Source organism: Hemitrygon akajei, unplaced genomic scaffold (genome assembly GCF_048418815.1).
Source record: "Hemitrygon akajei unplaced genomic scaffold, sHemAka1.3 Scf000034, whole genome shotgun sequence".
Lineage (NCBI taxonomy): Eukaryota > Metazoa > Chordata > Chondrichthyes > Myliobatiformes > Dasyatidae > Hemitrygon > Hemitrygon akajei.
In genome coordinates, this window is record NW_027331920.1 from 8533037 (window position 1) to 8558018 (window position 24982).

The 24982-nt window shown below is 46.5% G+C and overlaps 1 protein-coding gene across 1 annotated transcript; it reads left to right on the top strand.

Moving 5' to 3' along the window:
• LOC140719983 (zinc-binding protein A33-like) lies at window positions 1-22831 on the top strand. Its single transcript, XM_073034896.1, has 9 exons — window positions 1-73; window positions 664-1048; window positions 3221-3284; window positions 3973-4068; window positions 4483-4716; window positions 8150-8172; window positions 8247-8365; window positions 19770-20014; window positions 22775-22831. Exons 1-9 carry the CDS (start codon window positions 1-3, stop codon window positions 22829-22831), a joined length of 1296 nt encoding a protein of 431 aa, XP_072890997.1.
• The last annotated feature ends 2151 nt before the right edge of the window (window positions 22832-24982 follow it).

Consider the following 24982-nt stretch of genomic DNA (forward strand, 5'->3'; position numbering starts at 1 on the left):
ATGGTTGATCCCAGTGAGATGCCATTCTCCTTCTCTCAGTGTGGGAAGGGATTCACTCACAGCCTACTCGCCAGTGAGCTCACCGTGGGGAGAGGCCATTCACCTGTGAGGGAGGGGAACTACTCAGTCATCCAGCCTGAAGATACATCAGCAAGTTCACACCACAGTGAGATGCTCCACCTGTTCTGCAAGCGGGAAGCCATTCATTCTATCGTTGATGCTGGCGATACTGTACATGGGGTCCTAGTGAGAGTGGACATGGAACACTGTGTACAGGTCTGGTCTCCCTCCCGGAGTCAGCCTCTGGGATGCAGGGAATGAAGAGAAGGTTTCCCACATTGACTGATGGGGTGGGGGTGTGTGTGTCCACTGAGATATTACACAGGCTGGGACGGTCTCAAAAGTAGAGAAATAAGAGGTGGTCTGACTGAGACAGTCTCACATGAATTTCCCCACCCAGAGTGCAGTGAATCTTTGGAATTTTCTCCACAAGGTTTCTAAGTTCAAAAGGCAAATTCAGGGCCACAGCGGTGACGGAAACACTGCGGGAAAGTGGCGATGAATGAAGGGCAGAGAAGGCACACGGGGTCGAATGGCCACACCGATCATGTTTATTTCCTAAAGCACAAGTTTACCTGTGCAGTCTTTCCCTTTGGGCTTCAGCCTGTCGGATTGCACAGAGACGCGGTGAGAGTTCCGGAGATCCATTGGCAGCCACTGCGGGGCATCTCCTGTCTCCCAGCAACAGGGGACGGGTCTGGGAGGCAGCTTCGGACAACCGGCTCCGATCCACGGCGGGGAAAGACCAGGCACTCTCCGTGTTGCTGAAACATCTCACGGACTCTCACCCAGTCTCCTCACCTCTGCCACCTGAAGGAATTAAGACCCCGGCTGGTGTTGCAGACTTTCCCCGAAGTACCGCTCCCGATCTCCAACTTCTCACCGGGTCCAGTCGCTTCCAGTTCCATTCTGAGCGCTCGGTGTCCCGCCCAATGACACGCTCCACCAATGAGAGCATGTTTGTTCCAGCGCTGTTCTCTGATTGGCTGTGAGTTTGTCTGAGGTCGGGCTGCTGCCGGGAGCCGGAGGTGTCAGTCACAGTTTGTTCTCAGAATCAAAGCAAGTTCCCTGAGGCTCAAAGTTCAAAGTAAATTTTATTATCGGAGTACAAATAAATCACCACATAAAGCACCGAGATTCATTTTCCTGCACACATACTAAAAAGAATTCTGTAGAGTAGTAACTATAACAGCGTCATGACAGATCAGCCAGAGTGCTGAAGGTAACAAACTGTGCAAATGCAAATATGGAGAAACAGGATAAATAACAAGAGCATGAAATAACCGCAGCGGCTGCTGATGGATCTCCGGAGCTCTCACCGCTCCCCTGTGCAATCCGACAGGCTGAAGGCCAAGGGAGAACAAGGCGCAAAGGTAAACTCGCAATTTAGAAAATAAGCAGCAGGCGCTGACGTGGCCATTCGGCCCCTCACTCTGATTCTGTTATTCACTCAGAATCACTATTTTCCTGCCGAGCCCCCAAATATGACCTCGGGTTTTGAGTCTGTGGCGCTTGGCTACACACTCCACCCGGAGGAAACATCATTCCTGGCCCAGCCCTGCGAGACTGTGTCTGTCTCTTATTTCTCTCATTCGGAGACAGGCCCAGTGTGATCATTCGTTGTGGGAGCATCTCAGCGGATGGGCAAGTCAGCGTAGTTATCTTTGATTTGTTCAAGAGCCTGATGACTGAGGGGTAGTAACTGTTTCTGACCCTGGTGGTGCGAGTCCTGAGGCTTCTACCCGAGTGAGGCACGAGAAAAGATCCTGGCCTGGGTGGTGAATATCTCTGATGATGGAAGCTCCGACAGCGTTTCATGTCGATGTGCTCGATGTTGGGGAGGGCTCCACCCCGTGATGTACTGGACCGAATCCAATACCTTGTGACATAGAATGTCCCGTCCTGTGCTTTTTCCTGCAGCCACAAGTCGGTCATCACCACTGCATCTGTCTCCTCACTGCACAATATCCTCCACATCCCCACTCGCATGGTATGAACTCATTTAATAATCATTTTAAATATTTACTGTCCCATCGTGTCACCCCCCAGCCTGACTCTCTTTATACCTGGAGAAAAGTAAAAACGAGCTGCTGGGGTTACACAGCTCGTCAGGCAGCGTCTGTGGAGGGAAATGGAAAATCGACATTTCGGGTTGAGACAGTCCAGATGAAGGATCTCGACCCGGAAAGTCGATTGTACATTTCTCTCTGCAGTTGCTGCCCGACCCACTCAGTTCTTCAAGCCTCATGTTTCTTACTCGAGATTCCAGCATCTGCAGTCTCTTTTCAGAACTTGTCCCTTTCAGTCCGGCCTCAGACTGAACCAGGCTCTTCTCTCCGGCTTCATTTCTGTTCTGCTTCTTCTTTAGCCCATCACGCCGATCGGGACACAGGCGGCCACCAGCAGCTCTCCGAGGGTTGATCAGCCCTGTGGCCTCTGCTTTCACCACACAAATTCAATCGTCTTCCAGGGGAAGGTCCTTCTGATCCCAGGGATGAGGCCTGTGGAGATTCAGTTGACGTTTCTGTCACACTGGGCTTTTATGGGATGGGTTTGCTAGCCCCATCCCCAACACTCCTCCTTTCATAGCCGGGCTTAGGCAGTCCATGGCTGAGTTTTCATTCTGTTCTGACCAGCTTAATCTGTTTCTGATCCTTCCCTGATATAGATACCACAATTCCTTCCCACAGAGAGCAGCTTAATGTTCATTCCCTGAGTCTGCAGCGCGTGTAGTGGACAATCACGGTACTGCAGGGGATCAGCAGCTCCCCGAAAGTGAAAGCATTCTGAATCAGGAAGTGCTGGGAGTTAACATGGCTTCGAAAGGACCGGCCGAGAGTTGGACCGAGGAGACAATTTGTCCCATCTGCCTGGATTTCTTCACCGATCCGGTTATACTAGAGTGTGGACACAACTTCTGTCGCTCTTGTATCACACGGTGTTGGGAAAGGGAGGAGAGAAACTCCTGCCCGGAATGTAGAGAGGAGTTTGCTGACCGCACCCTCAGGGTGAATCGGGCCTTAGCAAATCTGGCTGAAAAAGCTCGAAATCTAAACCTGAATCCGAAAGGGAAGGAAAGTAAACATCACTGCGAGGAACATGAGGAAGAACTGAAGCTGTTTTGTGAAACGGACAAGACACTGATCTGTCTGATCTGTAGAGACGCGCAGGAACACAGAGAGCACCGCTTCAAGCCGATTAAAGAAGCTGTTAAAATCTACAAGGTAATCTAACGTTAATTTGATACTTAACACATTTCCTTTCTCCTACATAATATCACATGAGCCTCCAAAACAAACACATCACTCTCTGCAACTTCCGCCATTTCCAACGGGATTCTAGCATCTCTCCGTCCCACAGCCCAACTCCGCACCCCGCAACTCTCCGCTCTCCATACGGATCGCGGTCCACATCCTGTATCGCCCTGATCCACTCGCTCCTCCCCACTGATCTCCCTCCTGACACTGATACCTGCAAACGGGACAAGTGGGACCTGACTCCTAACCTCCTCCCTCGTCACCATTCAGGACCGCAAACAGCCCAGTTCCTCCCGTTTCTTCCATGGTCGATTGTCCTCTCGTACTAGATTCCTTCTTCTCCAGCTCTTTACCTCTTCCACCTGTCCCCTCCCAGCTTCTCACTTCATCACCCTCCCCCACGTTCCCCCTCACGTTGTCTCATCCGTCAGCTGTCAGCTGGTTCTCATCCCCAACCTTTTTATTCTGGCTTCTGTCCCATTCCTTCCCAGTCCTAATGAAGGGTCTCATCCCGAAACACCGACTGTTTATTTCCCCTGAATAGATGCTGCCTGACTCACTGAGTTCCTCCGGCATTTTGTGTGATAATCGGGTTTGATCACCTGTTTCTTTTGATGCATCTTTGTTTCTATTTCCTTCGCTCTCTGACTTCCAGGATCAGCTAAAATCTTCCTTAGACTCTCTCACAAAAAAGAAATCATACTTCCAGAAAAAGGAGCAGCAACAGAAAGAGAAGATTTCCGGAGTTCGGGTGAGGCTTCCTGAGCGGAATTTCTGATATTACAGTCGAGTTTTGCTCCCTTTAATGCAGAATAGCTGAGTATCGCAGCTCCAGTGACCAGCGTTCGATCCTGACCTCTGTTGCTGTCTGTGTGGAGTTTGCATGCTCTCCCTGTGACCACAAGAGACTATGACACATCCCAAGGGCATGCCGGATGAATGGCTAATTACCGTTAACCCTGTAAAGGTGGGGAGGGTGTGTGTGTATCAGATGGGAGTAAATGGGTCAATGGGGAGAATAGATTTCAGGAAAACGTCAGTGAATGGGGTTGATGGGAATGTTTCAGAGCTAGCATGGACATTAATGGACCAAATGGTCTCCTTAATGTCATCAGGAAATACAACACAGCAATACAGTAAATTAATCTTCACTTTCATTTGACAGAAACAGTCACCCAGCATTCAGACCTACATCACATCCCAGTTTGCTGAACTGCGCCAGATTATCACTGAGAAAGAGCAGAGCTTACTCAGGGATCTCAAAGAAGAAGAGAAGAGGATTCTCGACAAAATGGAGAAAAATCTTCTAGCTCTCCAAGAGAATATAAGGATTATTCAGGAGGAAATCACTAAGTTAAAGGAACAGATGGATCAAAAAGACGGTGTGATATTTCTCAAGGTGAGGGATTACATTTCAATTTGTTTCTGTCAAAGGGCACTAAATGAACAGTGGTATATTTGAAATAAACACAGCACAGCGGCCAATTCTAACAAATCAATTGCCGCTGCTGGTGATCTCACACAGATTGTTCGACCTGTATGACGCACACGTCAATCACACGAATAATCACCTTCCAAAATGTCGAAGATTTGTATTCGATCCTTTATCTGCAACAGACAATCATGAAGCAATGAAACTTCAGCGTAATTAATCGTAAATTAATCAGCAACAAAGCGGTTAACAAACGATATGATATCCATCCGTCCTCAGCTCAAGACTGCCCAGAACAAAGCACGAATACGTAACTTATTCCCTTCACTATTACCACACCCCACACGCGTGACTAGTTACCATAACAATCACGTAACAGAACACAATGCAGACAGGGCAATCAAAGACAGAAAACAGATGCGTCGCTCCTAGACACAGCATTTACAAATGGCAGTAAACTGTTTTTCACCAGACAACTGATCCTCCACACTGCCAAGAGTCTTACCATTAATACCATATTCTGCCATCTTATTTGACCTACCAAGTGAACCACCTCACACTTATCTGGGTTGAACTCCAAACTGCCACTTCTCAGCCCAGTTTTCATCCTATCGATGTCCTGCTGTAAACTCTGACAGCCCTCCACACTATCCACAACATCCCCAGCATTTGTGTCATCAGCAAATTTACTAACGCATCCCTCCATTTCCTCATCCAGGGCATTTATAATAATCACAAAGAGAAGGGGTCCCACAACAGATCCCTGAGGCACCAACCTCCATGCAGAATATGACCTGTCTACAACCACACTTTGTCTTCTGTGGACAAGCCAATTCTGGTTGAACAAATCAATGTCCCCTTGGATCCCTTGCTGAAATCCATATACTCTACATCTACTGTTCTACGTTCATCAATGTGTTTTGTCACATCCTCAAAAAATTCAATCAGGGTCATAAGGAACGACCTGCCTTTGACAAAGCCATGCTGACTATACCTGATCATATTATGCCTCTCCAAATGTTCATAAATCCTGCCTCTCAGGATCTTCTCCATCAACTTACCAACCACTGAAGTAACACTTACTGGTCTATAATTTTCTGGGCTATCTCTCCTCCCTTTCTTGAATAAGGGAATGACCTCTGCATCCCTCCAATCCACTGGAACCTCTGGTCCCCATTGATGATGCAAAGATAATCACCAGAGGCTCAGCAATCTCCTCCCACAGTGGCCTGGGGTACATCTCATCCGGTCTCCTATAGAAACAATCTCCTCCCACAGTGGCCTGGGGTACAGCTCGTCCGGTCTCCTTTAGAAACTATCTCCTCCCACAGTGGCCTGGGGTACATCTCATCTGGTCTCCTTTAGAAACAATCTCCTCCCACAGTGGCCTGGGGTACATCTCGTCCGGTCTCCATCAGAAACAATCTCCTCCCACAGTGGCCTGGGGTACATCTCGTCCGGTCTCCATCAGAAACAATCTCCTCCCACAGTGTCCTGGGGTACATCTCGTCCGGTCTCCATCAGAAACAATCTCCCACAGTGTCCTGGGGTACATCTCGTCCGGTCTCCATCAGAAACAATCTCCTCCCACAGTGGCCTGGGGTACATCTCGTCCGGTCTCCATCAGAAACAATCTCCTTCCACAGTGTCCTGGGGTACATCTCGTCCGGTCTCCATCAGAAACAATCTCCTCCCACAGTGGCCTGGGGTACATCTTGTCCGGTCTCCATCAGAAACAATCTCCTCCCACAGTGGCCTGGGGTACATCTCATCCGGTCTCCATCAGAAACAATCTCCTCCCACAGTGGCCTGGGATACATCTCGTCCGGTCTCCATCAGAAACAATCTCCTCCCACAGTGGCCTGGGGTACATCTCGTCCGGTCTCCATCAGAAACAATCTCCTCCCACAGTGGCCTGTAGTACATCTCGTCCGGTCTCCATCAGAAACAATCTCCTTCCACAGTGTCCTGGGGTACATCTCGTCCGGTCTCCATCAGAAACAATCTCCTCCCACAGTGGCCTGGGGTACATCTTGTCCGGTCTCCATCAGAAACAATCTCCTTCCACAGTGTCCTGGGGTACATCTCGTCCGGTCTCCATCAGAAACAATCTCCTCCCACAGTGGCCTGGGGTACATCTTGTCCGGTCTCCATCAGAAACAATCTCATCCCACAGTGGCCTGGGGTACATCTCGTCCGCTGTCCATCAGAAACAATCTCCTCCCACAGTGGCCTGGGGTACATCTCGTCCGGTCTCCATCAGAAACAATCTCCTTCCACAGTGGCCTGGGGTACATCTCGTCCGGTCTCCATCAGAAACAATCTCCTCCCACAGTGGCCTGGGGTACATCTCGTCCGGTCTCCATCAGAAACAATCTCCTCCCACAGTGGCCTGGGGTACATCTCGTCCGGTCTCCATCAGAAACAATCTCCTCCCACAGTGGCCTGGGGTACATCTCGTCCGGTCTCCATCAGAAACAATCTCCTCCCACAGTGGCCTGGGGTACATCTCGTCCGGTCTCCATCAGAAACAATCTCCTCCCACAGTGGCCTGGGGTACATCTCGTCCGGTCTCCATCAGAAACAATCTCCTCCCACAGTGGCCTGGGGTACATCTCGTCCGGTCTCCATCAGAAACAATCTCCTCCCACAGTGGCCTGGGGTACATCTCGTCCGGTCTCCATCAGAAACAATCTCCTCCCACAGTGGCCTGGGGTACATCTCGTCCGGTCTCCATCAGAAACAATCTCCTCCCACAGTGGCCTGGGGTACATCTCGTTCGCTCTCCATCAGAAACAATCTCCTCCCACAGTGGCCTGGGGTACATCTCGTCCAGTCTCCATCAGAAACAGGCCATTCGGTCCATCATCTTCTATCAATTTCCCTGCTTCAAAATTCTCCTCCCACATACTCACCACACCCAGCAACACAGCACCGAACTCGATGGTCGCTCACGTGTTTATCCAGTTTCCCCATTACATTCAATCTCTGCTGTTCCGCTTCAACCACTCCTGTGGCAGCGAGTTCCACTTCACTAAATTTCTTATGGGATTTATTAAAATCAATCTGGAATTTCACCTCCCACAATTCTTCCCATAAAGAGAGGTACTTCACCCCCCACCTCTCACAATTAAATCCATCACTGATCTTAAATTCCTCCATCTTGTCACCCTGATATCATATCCAGATGAAAATGGACAACCTGTCCTGTCTTCCCTGTAAGTTTCATCCTCTTAGTAATGGTCTGACATTCAGAAACTTTCCCTGTCATTTACCCCGTGGTTCTCTATTGTTCATGTGTGTGAGTGGGAATTTTCAACACCTTGTAATGATTTGGATGAAATTCAGGATGTGGACAGTAAGTCCAAGTCTAATCAGATTTGTGTTTGATTTATTTCAGGAGGAAGCTCATTGGAACAGGAGGTAGGACATACTTTTTTGTGAAAACCTGTATAGTTCAAAATTGCAGTTCATAACCAGCAGTTTAATATTTACAGGATTAATGATGATGTCCAGGAATTGTCAGTGACAGATGAGGCCCTACCGGTTGAAAAATTTGATCACCTCTATTTGTTGAACACAGTGCTGAGAGAAACACTTGATGCCATTAACCGAGGTAAAACTTACAAAGATTCATTTCTCCTTGTTCAGTTGCGTTCTAATTTGAAGCAAGGATTGTCTATAATTATAGGAGGAGAACCTATATTTATAATTATAATTAAGGGGAACCAAAGTTTATTCCACATCAACCCCACCGACTGGGAGCGATCACTGTCACATGGTCAGCTGGAGAAGTCAGACCCCTGAACACACCAGCACAGGGTCACAATACAACCAATACACGGGACTGGCAGATGAACCACTGTGTCCTGATCCCAGGCACACTGCACTAACACGCCAAAACATGAATTTGAATCCTTCCACAGGAGCTGGGAATTTAATACTGACGATAATATTGTAGGGAATAAAAGCAGGTATCAGTGTGGTGACCGGGATTGTCAGGGAAATACACAAGTCCTTTGTGAGCTGGGAGTGCAGACTCTGACTGACACAGGTCTTCACCCCACCCCCTCCTGAATGTGTGGCTGAGAAGCTGGTGCAGGGGGCAGAGCTTCAGCTTCTTGGATCATTGGGATCTCTTCTGGGGGAAGTATGACCTGTTCAAAAGTGACAGGTTGCACCTGAACCCGAGGGGGAACAATATTCTCTGAGAGAGGTTCGATAGAGCTGTTAGGGAGGGTTTCAACTAATTTGGCAGTGGGGTGGGAACGAGAGTGAAGGGACTCTGGATAGGACTGATGATAAAAATGCAAAGATTGCGTGCAGTCAGACTGTCAGATAGGGCGGACAGATGCGAGGACACAATTACAGCCAGCAGGATGAGTATCAGTGCATTAGGGATGCAGAATTAAAAAGGGTAGCAGATACAGTACACAAAGTGTTATATCTCAATGCATGGAGTATGAGAAATAAGGTGGATGATCTTGTTGCACTATTACAGATTGTCAGGTATGATGTTGTGGCCATCACGGAAACGTGGCTGAAGGATGGTTGTAGTTGAGACCTGAATGTCCAAGGTTACACAATGTATCGGAGGAAGGAAGGAAGGCTGATGGGGTGGTGTGGCTCTGCTGGTAAATCAGCAGCTAGATGTGACATAAGATTGGAAGATGTTGAATCTTCTGGGTTGAGGTAAGGAACTGCAAAAGTAAAAATGACACTGACACCAGTCATATACAGGCCTCCCAACAGTCAGTGGGTTGAGGCCCACAGATTACAACTGGAAATAGAAAAGGCTGATGAAAAGGACAATGTTATGATAATCATGGGAGATTTCAACATGCAGGTCAATTGGGAAAATCAGGTTGGTAAAGGATCTCAAGAGAGTGAGTTTGTTGAATGCAATGTGATGACTTTCTAGAGCAGTTTGTCGTTGAGCCTACTCGGGGAATAGCTCTACTGGATTGGGTGTTATGTATTGAACCAGAGGTGAGTAGTTAAAAGAAACCTTAGGAAGCAGTGCTCACAACAAGACTGAGTTCAACTTGATATTTGATAAGGAGAAATTAAAGTCTGCCATTGTAGTATTTCAGAGGAGTAAAAGAAATTCCAGTGGTCTGAGAGAGGAGTTGGCCAAAGCAAATTGGAAGGAGATGCTGGCAGGGATGAGAGCAGAGCAGAAATGGTGTCAGTTTCTGGGGAAGTAAGAAAGGTGAAGGATAGATGTATTCCAAAAATAAATAAATACTCAAATGGCAAAATAGTAAAACCGTGGCTGACAAGGGAAGACAAGTTAATGTAAAGGCAAAAGAGAGGGAATACAACTAAACAAAAATTAGCAGGAAGACAGAGGATTGGGAAGCTTTTAAATATCTACAGAGAGGAACTAAGAGGATGATTGGGTGGGAAAAAATAAACAAGAAATCGATTTGAATTGAATTGACTTTATTACTTACATCCTTCATATACATGAGGATTAAAAATCTTTACGTTATGTCTCCATCTAAATGTGCAATGCGCAATTTGTAGTAAATTATGATGAATAATATGTACAACCGGCTGGTCAATATAACAGAGAAATACAGTTGTCTCAGCATGAGTTAATCAGTCTGATGGCCTGGTTGAAGAAGCTGTTCCGGAGCCTGTTGCTCCTGGCTTTTATGCTGCAGTACCGTATCCCGGATGGTAGCAACTGGTACAGTTTGTGGTTGGGGTGACTCTGGTCTCCAAAGATCCTTCAGGCCCTTTTTACACACCGGTCTTTGTAAAACAAGTTAGCAAACAATATCAAATTGTTTTTCAAGTATTGTAAAAAAAAACAGAGATGAGAGTGGATATAGGACCACTAGAAAATGAGGCCGGATATATAATAACGCGGGATAAAGAGATGGCAGATAAACCAAATATTTTGCACCAGTCTTCACCGTGGAAGACACTAGCACTGTGCCCGGTGTTGAAGAGTGCGAGGGAAGAGAAGTGAGTGCAGTTACTGTTACAAGGGAGAAGGTGGAGGACACTCGCACTGTGCCCGGTGTTGAAGAGTGCGAGGGAAGAGAAGTGAGTGCAGTTACTGTTACAAAGGAGAAGGTGCTCAAAAAGCTGAAAGAACTAAAGGTACATAAGTCACGCGGACCAGATGAACTGCACCCTAGTGTTCTGAAAGAGGTTGCAGTAGAAATTATGGAGGCATTTCAAATGATCTTTCAAAAATCATTGGACCCTGGCATGGTGCCAGAGGACTGGAAAATGGCAAATGTCACTTAACTCTTTAAGTAAGGAGGAAGGCAGCAGAAAGGAAATTATTGACCAGTTAGCCTCACCTCTGTGGTTGGGAAGAAATTGGAGTCAATTGTTAAGTATGAGGTTATGGAATACTTGGTGACACTGGACAAGATAGGACAAGTCAGCATGGCTTCGTTAAGGGAATATCCTGCCTGACAAACCTGTTGGGATTCTTTGAGGAGATTACAAGCAGGATCGATAAAGGGGATGTAGTGGATGTTGTATATTTGGAATCTCGGAAGGCCTTTGACAAGGTGCCACACATGAAGGTGGTAACCAGGTTAAGACGGCATGGTATTACAGAAAAGTTACAGGCATGGTTAGAACATTGGCTGATTGGTAGGGAACAGCGAATGAGAGTAAAGGTTTTCTGGTTGGCTGCCACTGACTCGTGTTCCACAGGGGTCAGTGTTAAGACACCTTCATTTTATGCTGTATATCAAGATTTAGCTGATGGAACAGACCATAAGATATAGGAGCAGAAGTAGGCCATTTGGCCCATCGAGTCTACTCCACCATTCAGTCATGGGCTGATCTAATTCTTCCGGTCATCCCCACTCCCCTGCTTTCACCCTATACCCTTTGATGCCCTGGCTAATCAAGAACCTATCTATCTCTGCCATAAATATGACTTGGCCTTAACAGCCACTTGTGGCAACAAATTCCATAGATTTTCCACACACTGAATAAAGTAGTTTCTCCGCATCTCAGTTCTAAAAGGACGTCCTTCAATCATGAAGTCATACCCTCTTGTCCTAGAGTAGATGGCTTTGTTTCCAAGTTTGCATATGATAACGAAGATTGGTGGAGGGGCTGGTAGTGTTGAGGAAACAGTTAGGCTGGACAAGGACTTGGATGAGGAGAATGGGAAAGAAAGTGGCAAATGATATACAATGTTGGGCAATGCATGGCCATGCACTGTGGTCGTAGAAATAATGTGCAGATATTTTTTTTCAAATGGGGAGAAAACCCAAAAAGCTGAGTTGAAAATGGACTTAGTAGTCATTCTGCAGACACCCTAAAGGTTAACTTGCAGGTAGAGTCAGTGGTGAGGAAGGCAAATCCAATGTTAGCATTCAATTCAAGAGCAAGGATGTGATGCTGAGGCTTTATAAGGCACTGGTGAAGCCTCACCTTGAGTATTGTGAACAGTTTTGGGCTCCTCATCTAAGAAAAGATGTGCTGGCATTGCAGAAGGTTCATTTCATAAGGATGATTCCAGGAATGAAAGGGTTATCATACAAGGAACGTTTGATAACTCTGTGTCTGTACTCGCTGGAATTTAGAAAGATGAGGGGGGATCTCATTGAAACCTTTCGAATTTTGAAAGGCCTAGACAGAGTAGATGTGGAAAGGATGTTTCCCATGGTGGTGGAGTCTAGGACAAGAGGGCACAGCCTCAAGATAGAGGGGGGTCTATTTAAAACAGATGCGAAGAAATTTGAGCCAGCGGCTGGTGAATTTGTGGAACTTGTTGGGTGTATTTATGGCAGAGCTTGATAGGTTCTAGATTGGACACAGCATCAAATGTTACGGGGAGAAGGCCAGGGAGTGGGGCTGAGGAGGGAAAAAAAGGATCAGCCATGATTGAATGGCAGAGCAGACTCGATGGACAAATGGCCTAATTCTGCTCCTATGTCTTATGGTGATCAGACCACTACATTGAAGCATTGTGAGAATGAGCTCGGACACACCAACAAGCATTGACATGGGTCAAGATTTCATCTCGGGAGAAGCACACACAGCATAACCGGCCTGGCAAAGCTCCCTCACACACATACACAGGAAGGACTGGCAGATTGTAGTCAGAGCCTCAGCAATGTACGTTGTTATTTCCCTCAGTAACCTGGAAACCAATCTCTTCAGAGAAAGTCATTTATTCATTTAAACAACTCAGTCAAGTGTGACACACGGCCACAGAAATAGGCACACATTCCCATTTAGGATTGAAATCTTCCGTCCTTACCCAGTCTGTCTGTTCTGTGGCACTGAGCTGCCCTCTGACGTGATGTCACATCAACACTTCACAGACAGACTCCGGGGTGAGATTCCTCAGGAGGATGATCTGGGAGGGTTTAACGGATGTTGAACCCACGGCCCACTTCATCAATCTGCAAGACTAAGATGTCTTCTTGAGCATGGACCATTTGTGTGTGTTTGCACCCCCCACCCCCATCCCTCTAACCATTTCCCATCTGTGTACCTGCCCAAATTTATTTTAAAATCTTTTATTTTTACCTGTTTGTACAGCGTCTGATGGTAAATTCCATTTACCAACCTCCCTCTCTATGAGAATGTTACCCGATAGACCACTCAGAAAAATTTCCCATCTCACTTTCAATCTGAGGCCTCTGGTTCTGTACTCCCATATCTTGGAAAAAGAAATGCTATTTAAGCCCCTTATGAATTATTTACCTCAATAAGGGGTCATACCTGAACATCCTACACGACAGCTGAATAGCCCAAGCTTATCCACTCTCTGTTTTTAACCCAAGCCCCCAGTCCTGGTAACATCCTCCTGAAGCCTCCTGTCCAGTGTAATGACATCCTCCCCATACTCGGGAACTGGAAATGCAGAGAATGCTCCAAGTGTGGTCTATCAACGACATCAAAGGCCTTGCTGAATTTCCTGTGGACAGTGTGGAATAGGCTGATGAATACACGACTGAAGGTGTTTTTTTTAGATTGGGACAAGAAGGGCGGCGTGGGAGCTAAATTCTGAAGAAAGGCAGTTCTGTAAAAAACTTGGCGTACAAGAACGGCGAGACTGCGCAGGACAGCGCGGAGAGTTTAAAAAGATGACCACCCTATACAGCGGGCAGCGGAGTGGGTGGCAGCAGAGTGTAGGGCTTTGGCTCAACGGGCTTAGGCGGAAACGGGAAGAGTCGAGAGCGAGGCACCGACTCTTTTTCTCCCCTTGGCAAATCGGCCCGGATGGATGGGGGAACAGCAGGGCACATTAGCTAACGGTTTAAAAAGTTCGTGTGTTTGGCGAAGTAAGTGGGTGAGTAGACCTATCTTTCTTTGTTTCATTCCTGTAGAATTAGGTAGGTTGTCTGCAGGGTTAGTGCTTTGTTCAGGGTGTCAGATGTGGGAATCCTGGGAGACCTCCAGCCTCCCTGATAGCCACATCTGCACCAGGTGAACCGAGATTCAGCTCCTCGGAGACCGTGTTAGGGATCTGGAGCTGCAACTTGATGACCTACTGCTTATTAGAGAAAATGAAGAGGTGATAGACAGGAGCTACAGGGAGGTAGTCATCCCTAGGCTACAGGGGTCAGAAAACTGGGTGACTGTCAGGAGAGGGAAGGGAAATGCCCGGATAGTGGAGAGCACCCCTGTGGCTGCCCTCCTCAGCAACAAGTATATCGTTTTGGATGCTGTTGAGGGGGATGACCTGACAGGGGACGTCCACGGTGACCGGGTCTCTGGCACTGAGCCTGGCGCTGTTGTGCAGGAGTGAAGGAGGGAGAAGAGGAATGCGGTAGTCATAGGGGATTCCATAGTCAGGGGAACAGACAGGAGATTCTGTGAGCCTGGTAGAGATACCCGCATGGTGTGCTGCCTCCCGGGTGCCAGGGTACGGGATGTCTCGAATCGGGTCCAGAATATCCTGAAGGGAGAGGGCGAGCAGCCAGCTGTCTTGGTTCATGTTGGTACCAATGACATAGAGAGGAAAAGGGAGGAGGTCCTGAAGAGAGATTTCCGGGAGTTAGGAAGGGAGCTGAGAAGCAGGACCTCCAGGGTAGTAAGCTCAGGATTGCTACCTGTGCCACGTGCTAGCGAGGGCAAGAATAGTAGGATCAGGCAGATGAATGCGTGGCTGAGAGACTGGTGCAGGGGTCAGGGCTTCAGATTCTTGGATCATTGGGATCTCTTCTGGGGGAAGTATTACCTGTTCAAAAAGGACGGGTTACACCTGAACCCGACGGGGATCAATATCATAGCGGGAATGTTTAATAGAGCTGTTAGGGAGGGTTTAAACTAATTTGGCAGGGGGATGGGAAACCGGAATGATAGAGCGGAGGAGGGGGAAAACAGAAATAAATCTAAGATAGTGAGCAGTAAAGATGTCAGGAAGGACAGGAAGGTGATGCGGCAAATTTGTAGCCAATGGGATGAGTTGCAGTGCAATCAAAACAAAAAGTACCAAATACTGGACTTAAGGTGTTATACTTAAATACACACAGCATAAGGAATAAGGTGGATGATCTTGTCGTACAGCTACAGATTGGCAGGTATAATTTTGTGGCCATCACTGAGACGTGGCTAAAGGATGCATGTCTCTGAGAGCTGAACGTCCAAGGATACACGGTGTATCGGAAGGATAGGCAGGTAGGCAGAGGGGGTGGCGTGGCTTTATTGGTAAGAAATGATAATAAATCATTAGAAAGAGGTGACATAGGATCGGAAGAATCTTTATGAGTTGAGCTAAGAAATCGCAGGGGTAAAAGGACCCTGATGGCAGTTATCTACCGGCCTCATAACAGCTGCAGTGAGGTGGACTACAAATTACAACAGGAAATAGAAAAGGCTTGCCAGAAGGGCAGTGTTATGATAATTGTGGGGGATTTTAACATGCGAGTGGATTGGGAAAATCAGGTCAACACTGGATCTCAAGACAGAGAATTTGTAGAATGTCTACGGGATGGCTTTTCAGAACAGCTTGTTGTTGAGCCCACTACGGGATCAGAGGTACTGGATTGGATATTGTGTAATGAACCAGAGGTGATTAGAGAGATTGAGGTGAAGGAACCGTTAGGAGACAGTGATCGTAACATGACTGAGTTCACCGTGAAATTTGAGAAAGAGAAGCCGAAATCCGATGTGTCGGTATTTCAGTGGAGTAAAGGAAATTACAGTGGCACGAGAGAGGAACTGGCCAAATTTGACTGGAAAGGGACACTAGCGGGAGGACGGCAGAGCAGCAGTGGCTGGAGTTTATGCGAGAAGTGAGGAAGGTGCAATACAGATATATTCCAAAAAAGAAGAAATTTTCGGATGGAAAAAGGATGCGACCGTGGCTGACAAGAGAAGTGAAAGCCAAAGTAAAAGCAAAGGAGAGGGCATTCAAGGAAGCAAAAATTAGTGGGAGGACAGAGGATTGGGAAGTTTTTAAAAGCTTACAAAAGGACCGATAGAAAATGATGCTGGAGAAATTGTAATGGGAGATAAGGAGATGGCTGAGGAACTGAACGAGTATTTGCATCAGTCCTCACTGAGGAATATATCGGCGGTATACCGGACACTCAAGGGTGTCAGGGAAGAGAAGTGTGCGCAGTCACAATTACGACAGAGAAAGTACTCAGGAAGCTGAATAGTCTGAGGGTAGATAAATCTCCAGGACCAGATGGAATGCACCCTTGAGTTTTGAAGGAAGTAGCTGTGGAGATCGCGGAGGCATTAGCAATGATCTTTCAAAAGTCAGTAGACTCTGGCAATGGTTCCGGAGGAGTGGAAGATTGAAAATGCCACTCTGGTATTTAAGAAGGGGGCAAGGAAGCAAAAAGTAAATTATAGACCTGTTAGCTTGACATCGGTGGTTGGGCAGTTATTGGAGTCAATTGTCAAGGATGAGGTTACCGAGTACCTGGAGGCATATGACAAGATAGGCCAAACTCAGCATGGTTTCCTTGAAGGAAAATCCTGCCTGACAAACCCATTGAAATTTTTTGAGGAGATTACAAGTAGGCTAGACAAGGGAGATGCAGTGGATGTTGTGTATTTGGATTTTCAGAAGGCCTTTGACAAGGTGCTGCACATGAGGCTGCTAAACAAGATAAGAGCCCATGGAATTACTGGAAATTTACATATGTGGATAGAGCGTTGGCTGATTGGCAGGAAACAGAGTGGAAATAAAGGATCCCATTCTGGTTGGCTGCCGGTTACCAGTAGTGTTCCACAGGGGTCCGTGTTGGGGCCACTTCTTTTTACGTTGTATATCAACGATTTTGATTATGGAATAGATGGCTTTGTGGCTAAGTTTGCTGATGATACAAAGATAAGTGGAGGGGCCGGTAGTGCTGAGGAAACAGAGAGTCTGTAGAGAGACTTGGATAGACTAGGAGAATGGTCAAAGAAGTGGCAAATGAAATACAATGTTGAAAAGTGTGTGGTCATGCACGTTGGTAGAAGAAATAAACGGCAGACTATTATTTAAATGGAGAGAGAATTCAAAGTTCTGACATGCAACGGGACTTGGGAGTGCTCGTGCAGGATACCCTTAAGGTTAACCTCCAGGTTGAGTCGGTGGTGAAGAAGGCGAATGCAATGTTGGCATTCATTTCTAGAGGAATAGAGTATAGGAGCAGGGATGTGATGTTGAGGCTCTATAAGGAACTGGTAAGACCTCACTTGGAATACTGTGTGCAGTTTTGGGCTCCTTATTTAAGAAAGGATGTTCTGACAATGGAGAGGGTTCAGAGAAGATTCACTAGAATGATTCCGGGAATGAGAGGGTTAATATGAGGACCATTTGACCGCTCTTAGACTGTACTCCGTGGCGTTTAGAAGAATGAAGGGGAACCTCACAGAAACATTTTGAACGTTAAAAGGCATGGACAGAGTGGATGTGGCAAAGTTGTTTCCCATGGTGGGGGAGTTTAGTACGAGAGAGCATGACTTAAGGATTGAAGGGCGCCCATTCAGAACGGAGATGCGAAGAAATTTTTTTAGCCAGAGGGTGGTGAATCTGTGAATTTCTTGCGGCAGTGGAGACCAAGTCATTGGGTGTATTTAAGACAGAGATTGATAGGTATGTGAGTAGCCAGGGCATCAAAGGTCATGGTGAGAAGGTGGGGGAGTGGGAAAATGGGAGAATGGATCAGCTCATGATAAAATGGCGGAGCAGATTCAATCGACCGAATGGCCGGCTTCTGCTGCTTTGACTTATGGTCCTATTTGAATGTACCAGTATACGGAATAAGGATCTTGTAGCACAGGTAGAGTTTGGCAGGTACAAACTTAGGCAGGTACGACTTTGGTCGAAGGAATTAAACACATAGACAATTCTGTAAACAGGGCGAAATTCAAAAATCAGAGGTGCAAAGGGACATGGGTGTCCTTGTGCAGGATTCCCTGAAGGTTAACTTGCAGTTTGTGTCAGTGGTAAGATTGGCAAACTCAATGTTTGCTTTCATTTCGAGAGGATTAGAATACAAGAGCAAGGATGTAATTCTGAGGTTTTATAAGGCATTGATCAGACCACACTTGGAGTATTGTGAGCAGTTTTGGGTCTCCTCTATCGGAAAACATGTACTAGCATTGGAGGGGGTCCAGAAGATTCAGAAGAATGATTCCAGGAATGAAAGTGTTAACATATGAGTAGTGTTTGATGGTTCTGGGACTGTAGTCACGGGAGTTTAGCAGAATAGCTGATTTATTATCCCCATCAACCCTATTCTCCCGCCTCCTCCCCATAACTTTTGAGATTCTGACTAATCAAGATGTTTACTTATTAACTTCTGCTTTAAAAATCAAACAGGAGAAAATCTGCAGATGCTGGTAATCCAAGCTACACAGGTCCTGATGAAGGGTCTCGCCAGATCTCTCTGACACCTGTCTGGAGAGAGTTGATGTTGGGAGGATGTGGGTGGGTCGAGAACAGTAAGCACAGCCTCCGACTATAGGGATGTCCATTTAGGACAGAGATGAGGAGGAATTCCTTTATCCACAGGATAGTGAATCTGCCACAGGCAACTGTGGAGGCCAAATAATTGAGTATATTTAAAGCAGAGTAACACACACAAATTGTTGGGGGAACAGCAGGCCGGGAAGTTTCTATGGAAAAGAGTAAACAGTCCACAGTTCAGACTGAAACACTTCATCAGGACCTGTGTTGCTTAAGGGTCTCTGCAAATTCATCCCCTGTCCTAATGAGGGGCTGCGGGGGATGGGGTTGTGGGAAAGGGGACAAAGTCATCCTCACCTGCCATCTTTGCCCCCTCTAGCTTCTCATTAACTCTAGACACACAGTTCACCCACGGGGTTTCCACCCCTCCCCCTCCTGGTTCAATCTGCCATTCATCTCTCCCCTACTGGTTCCCATTATCACCTCCTTTACTGTCTCAAACCATCACACTCCCGCACTTCACACTCACAAATGAATGTGAACATTGTATGACGGGTCTGTTCCTGTGCTGTCCGATTCTATGTTCTCTGTTCCCAGTTTTGAAGAATGAGAGGAGATCTCATGGAAACACAAAATTCTTTCAGGGGTCAACAGGCAGGAGTCAGGGAGGATGTTTCCCTGTTCAGTGGAAAACCCTTGGGGAGACATTAGTTGTCCACCCGCTTTCGTCGGGTCAAACCTCCCCCCGATCCCCGGGACCCCCGCTGCCCGAGTCTCCCCCCCCCCCCCCCCGATCCCCGGGACCCCGCTGCCCGAGTCTCCCCCCGATCCCCGGGACCGCGCTGCCTGTCTCCCCCCCGATCCCCGGGACCGCGCTGCCTGTCTCCCCCCCGATCCCCGGGGCCGCGCTGTCCGAGTCTCCCCCCGATCCCCGGGGCCGCGCTGTCCGAGTCTCCCCCCGATCCCCGGGGCCGCGCTGCCTGTCTCCCCCCCGATCCCCGGGGCCGCGCTGTCCGAGTCTCCCCCCGATCCCCGGGACCGCGCTGCCTGTCTCCCCCCCGATCCCCGGGGCCGCGCGGCCCGAGTCTCCCCCCGATCCCCGGGGCCGCGCTGTCCGAGTCTCCCCCCGATCCCCGGGGACTCTCTAATTCTCTGCTTCTCCCCCCAGTCTCTGTCACCCTGGATGTGGAAACGGCGCATCCGGGTCTCGAGGTGTCTGAGGATCGGAAGAGTGTGAGATATACCGGGACCCAGAGGAATCTCCCTGACACCGGGAAGAGATTCACATACTGGGATTGTGTACTGGGATCGGAGGGATTCACATCGGGGAGACATTACTGGGAGGTGGAGGTGACGGGGAATCGGGTCTGGTGTCTGGGAGTCGCCGCAGAGTCTGTGGAGAGGAAGGGAGGGGTCAGACTGAGTCCGGAGACCGGATTCTGGGTCATCGGGCGGGATTGTGACGTGTTACATCGGGATTGTGACGTGGACGGTCTCCCCTCCCCCGGGTCCCGTCTCGCTGCCGGTCCCATCCCCGGGAGGGTGGGAGTATATGTCAGTTACGAGTCCGGGACAGTTTCATTTTACAACGCGGAGACCAAGTCCCATCTCCACACCTTCACTGGGAATAAATTCACGGGGAAACTTTATCCTTTCTTCGCGCCCTGGGATGAAAACCAGTGGCTGAGAATCTGCTCCGGTTCCGCTCCGGGTCTGTAAACGGGTCGGGTCCCGGGACCGGCGTCAGGAGTAAAGTCCCTGTAAATATAAATGTGCGGAGAGTGCAGCTAAATACGTGGCTAAGGAGATGGTGCAGGAGGGAGGGTTTCACGTTTCTGGACAATTGGGCTTTGTTCCCGGGAAGGTGGGACCGGTTCCGACGGGATGGTTTGCCCCGGAACTGGAGGGGGACCAACATCCTTGCGGGTAGATTTGCCAGTGCTGCTCGGTGGGGGGGGGGGGTTAAACTAGATTTGCAGAGGGAGGGGAACCAGAGTGTTAGAGCAGATAGTGAGGTGGAGGAGGATAAAGGTCATGCGAGGACTGCATGTATAAACAGCAATCAAAGGTTTGTACATTAGGTTGTAAATTAATTTTCAGAGCTTTAGAAATTGTAGAAAATAAAGATTTTCAAAAAGATTTTGATGAAGAACATGACCAGAACATATGTGAAAAAGTGGCTACTTCAGTTTTACACCTATCGCAATAATTGTCTATGTTAGGAAATATTTTGGATAGTCTCTCCTTTGTGAAATTGTAACAGTGAACAATTTTAAATTGAATTAAACACTGATTGGCACATATCAAAGAAGAATTGACCATCTTCATTAACAAAGGTCATATTAAGTTCTCTCTCCCAAACTTGTTTAATCTTTAGTGATTAAGGAGATCTGTTTTTTTTTTGCAGATTTATTTATTTTTATTATCATTTATTTTGTGATGGTCGATTGATGACATTTGAAGAGTTAATTAGTAAATATTCTCTCTCTCATACACACTTACTGCAATATCTTCAGGTTAGAGATTTTTACAAAAATAATTATCTCAGTTTCCATATATGCAAGAATCTGATTTGTTGGATACTGTTTGAATATGAATCCTTCAGTAAGAGAATTTGTAATTCTCATTGTAGAATTTATAATTTATTTTTAATACATTAATACAAAAAGATAACCTCCCACCTAAGGTTTATACATGATAGAAATATTTGTTGTTTCAGACGTGATAGAGGGGGAGGGATGAAAGGGGGTGGAGTGGCATTACTAGTCAGGGAAAATATCACAGCTGTGCGTAGACAGGACAGCCCGGAGGGCTTGTCTACAGAGGTCATATGGGTGGAGCTGAGGAACGGGAATGGTGTGACCACACTAACAGGGGTGTATTATAGACCGCCCAATAGTCAGAGAGAATTGGAGGAGCAAATCTGTATAAAGATAGTAGACCGATGTAAGAAACAGGAAGTAGGGGATTTTAACTTTCCACATATTGACTGGGACTCCCAAACTGTAAAAAGGCTAGATGGCTTGGAGTGTGTGAAATGTTTTCAGGGAAGTTTTCTAAATCAATATATAGAGGTACCTACGAGAGAGGATGCAATACTTGATCTCCTATTAGGAAACCAAACAGTCAGGTGACAGAAGTATGTGTAGGCGAACATTTTGGGTCCAGTGACCATAATGTCATTAGTTTCAAGTTAATTATGGATAAGGACGGGTCTGGTCCTTGAGTTGAGGTTCTAAATTGGAGAAGGGCTAATTTTGTGGAAATGAAAAAGGATCTAGGAAGAGTGGATTGGGATAAGTTTTTTTTTCCTGACAAGGACGTGTTCAGTAAGTGGAAGGCCTCCAAATGTGAAATTTTGAGGGTGCAGAGTTTGCATTTTCCTGCCAGGATTAAAGACGAAGTTAACAGGCATAGGGAACCTTGGTTTTCAAGGGATATTGGCGATCTGGTTAAGAAAAAGAGAGAGGTGTATAGCAGGTAGAGGCAACAAAGAGCAAATGGGTTACTTAAAGAGTATAGAAAACGTAAGAAAATACTAAAGAAGGAAATCAGGAAGGGAAAAAGAAGACATGAGGTGGCTTTGGCAGATAATGTGAAGGAAAACCTGAAGGGTTTCTACAAGTATATTAAGAGTAAAAGGACAGTAAGGGACAAAATTGGTCCCCTAGAAGATCAGAGTGGTCGTCTATGTGTGGAGCCTTATGAGATGGGGGAGATCTTAAACAGTTTTTTTGCATCAGTATTTACTCAGGAAACTGGCATAGTGTATATGGAAGGAAGGGAAACAAGCAGTAGTGTCATGGAACATTTGTAGATTAAGGAGGAGGAGGTGCTTACTGCCTTACAGCGAATAAAGGTAGATAAATTCCCTGGGCCTGACTTGATATTTCCTCGGACCTTGAGAGAGACTAGAGTAGAAATTGCAGGGGCCCTGACAGAAATATTTAAAATTTCTTCAGCCACGGGTGCAGTGCCGGAGGATTGGAGGGTAGTTCATGTTGTTCCGTTGTTTAAAAAAGGCTCCAATGGTAAACCAGGTAACTACAGGCCAGTGAGCCTGACATCAGTAGTATGTAAGTTATTGGAGGATGTTCTGAGAGATCGGATTTACAAGTATTGGGACAGCCAAGGGCTGATTAAGGATAGTCAGTACGGCTTTGTGCATGGTAGATCGTGTTTAATGAATCTCGAAGAGTTTCTCGAGGTGGTTACCAACTAAGTAGGTGAAGGAAAGGCTGTGGATGTTGTCCACATGAACTTTAGTAAGGCCTTTGACAAGGTCCCACATGGGAGGTTAGTTCAGAAAGTTCAGACATGAGGTATCCATGGAGAGGTTGGAGAGATTGAAAGAGTGCAGAGATTTACTAGGATGTTGCCAGGTCTTCAGGAGTTGAGTTACAGGGAAAGATTGAACAGGTTAGGACTTTATTCCTTGAAGCGTAGAAGAATGAGGGGAGATTTGATAGAGGTTTACAAAATTATGTGGGGTATAGGTAGTAAATGCGAGTAAGTTCTTTCCATTTAGATTAGGAAAGATAAATATGAGAGGACATGGTTTTAGGGTGAAAGGGGAAAGGTTTAGGGGGAACATTAGGAGGATCTTCACACAGAGAGTGGTGGGAGTATGGAACGAGCTGCCATCTGACATGGTAAATGCAGGCTCACTCTTAAGTTTTAAGAATAAATTGGATAGATACCTGGATGGGAGAGGTCTGGAGGGTTACGGACTGGGTGCAGGTCAATGGGACGAGCGGAATAAAGTTTCCACACAGACTAGAAGCACCAAATGGCCTGTTTTCTGTGCTGTAGTGTTCTATGGTTCTATGGAGTGAAATAAACACGAAATAAGCATTGTCGATTGATTAATTTTAACTCGTTCACCGCATCTGTCAACCGAACAGAAACACCGGGGATTCAGCAGCAGTTGCGGGCGGCGGGTCCTGAGCTCCCCCGGGTCCTAAAGTCCACCCGCAATGAGACAGGTTAAATGGGACAAGTGGGGGCGGTGCTGACCAGAAAAGACAGTGAAGATTGTTCATTAAGTTCATCTGCCATTTCTTTGTCCCCCATTACTACTTCACCAGCATCATTTTCCAGTGGTCCAGTATCAACTCTCATCTCCCTTTCACTCTTCATGTAACTGAAAACTAAACTTTTAGTATCCTGATTTATATTATTGGCCAGTTTGCCCTCATATTTCGTCTTGACCATTCTTATGGCTTTTTTCGTTGCCTTTTGCTGGATTTTAAGAGCATCCCAATAATCCAACATCCCACTCACCTTTGCTACCTTATATGCCATTTCCTTAGGTTTAACACAATTATTCCATGCCTTTTCCAGCTCAAACTGTGAATTAATTTAAAGTCAGTCCCATAATTTAATAGTTTTTATTTGAAAACTATCTACCCTTGCAAAGATTGTACTGAAGACTGCATTTGATTTTTCTTCAGCCTTGTACGCTTCACATTGAAATAGTATGTGTTTCGACAGTTTCATAATGACAAAATGTACACAACACAGAATGAAGTTTTCCAATTAGTTACAAGGCATAATTAAGCATAATGTGGGCATTGCTAAGTCGAGTCAATATCATTCCTTGCCTTGTTTTAAGCCCTTCTTCTATAAACCCAACAGGTTTATGTATTCTGTAAAGGTGTCTGTCCTTATGTCCATTATCCTACGTCTTGCCATAAGCCCCTAAATCTTAACACTACCAACCCTTTAGCTTCTAATTTGCTAAGTGGAAGGTGTATATCCACAGCTTAACATTTAACAGCTTTTGGTGCTAAATAGTCAACATCATCATTTCCCTCAACAGTGTGATGTGCAGGGCCCATAATGTGCAGACATATAAATCAAACTTTATATATGAAATACGGTTTGACAAGTTTCCAACAGTCAATCTGACCTACTGCCAGAATGACCTGTTTAAGACTCATCAAAACCGAAATGTATTCTGACCAATTTCCTCCACCCACTGTAAGCCTATATTGTTGGGAAAGAATTCTGCTTCCTTTGCTGATAAATGGCTATAGGTAATTTCCTTATCATTACCTGCAATTCAGGCACACAAAAACAGCCACACCAACATCCCCAGTTAACTTATCTTTTGATTCATCTGTAGAAATGGTTACTGTATGATAATAACTTTCATTAATATACTGATGAACCAACAGACTCTCAGACAGAACCCAATCCGATCGTGTAACCTAAAATCAACTGAAGTCATTGGAAAAAAACAAGGTGGGGTTACAGAAAAAGCTACAGTGGGACATATTGTATCATCCAATGCACCCATATTCCCAGCGTGATAAGAACCCAGCCACCCAAACCAAAAACACTCTTCTTATGATGTCCCCAACCGTCCTCCAGCACACC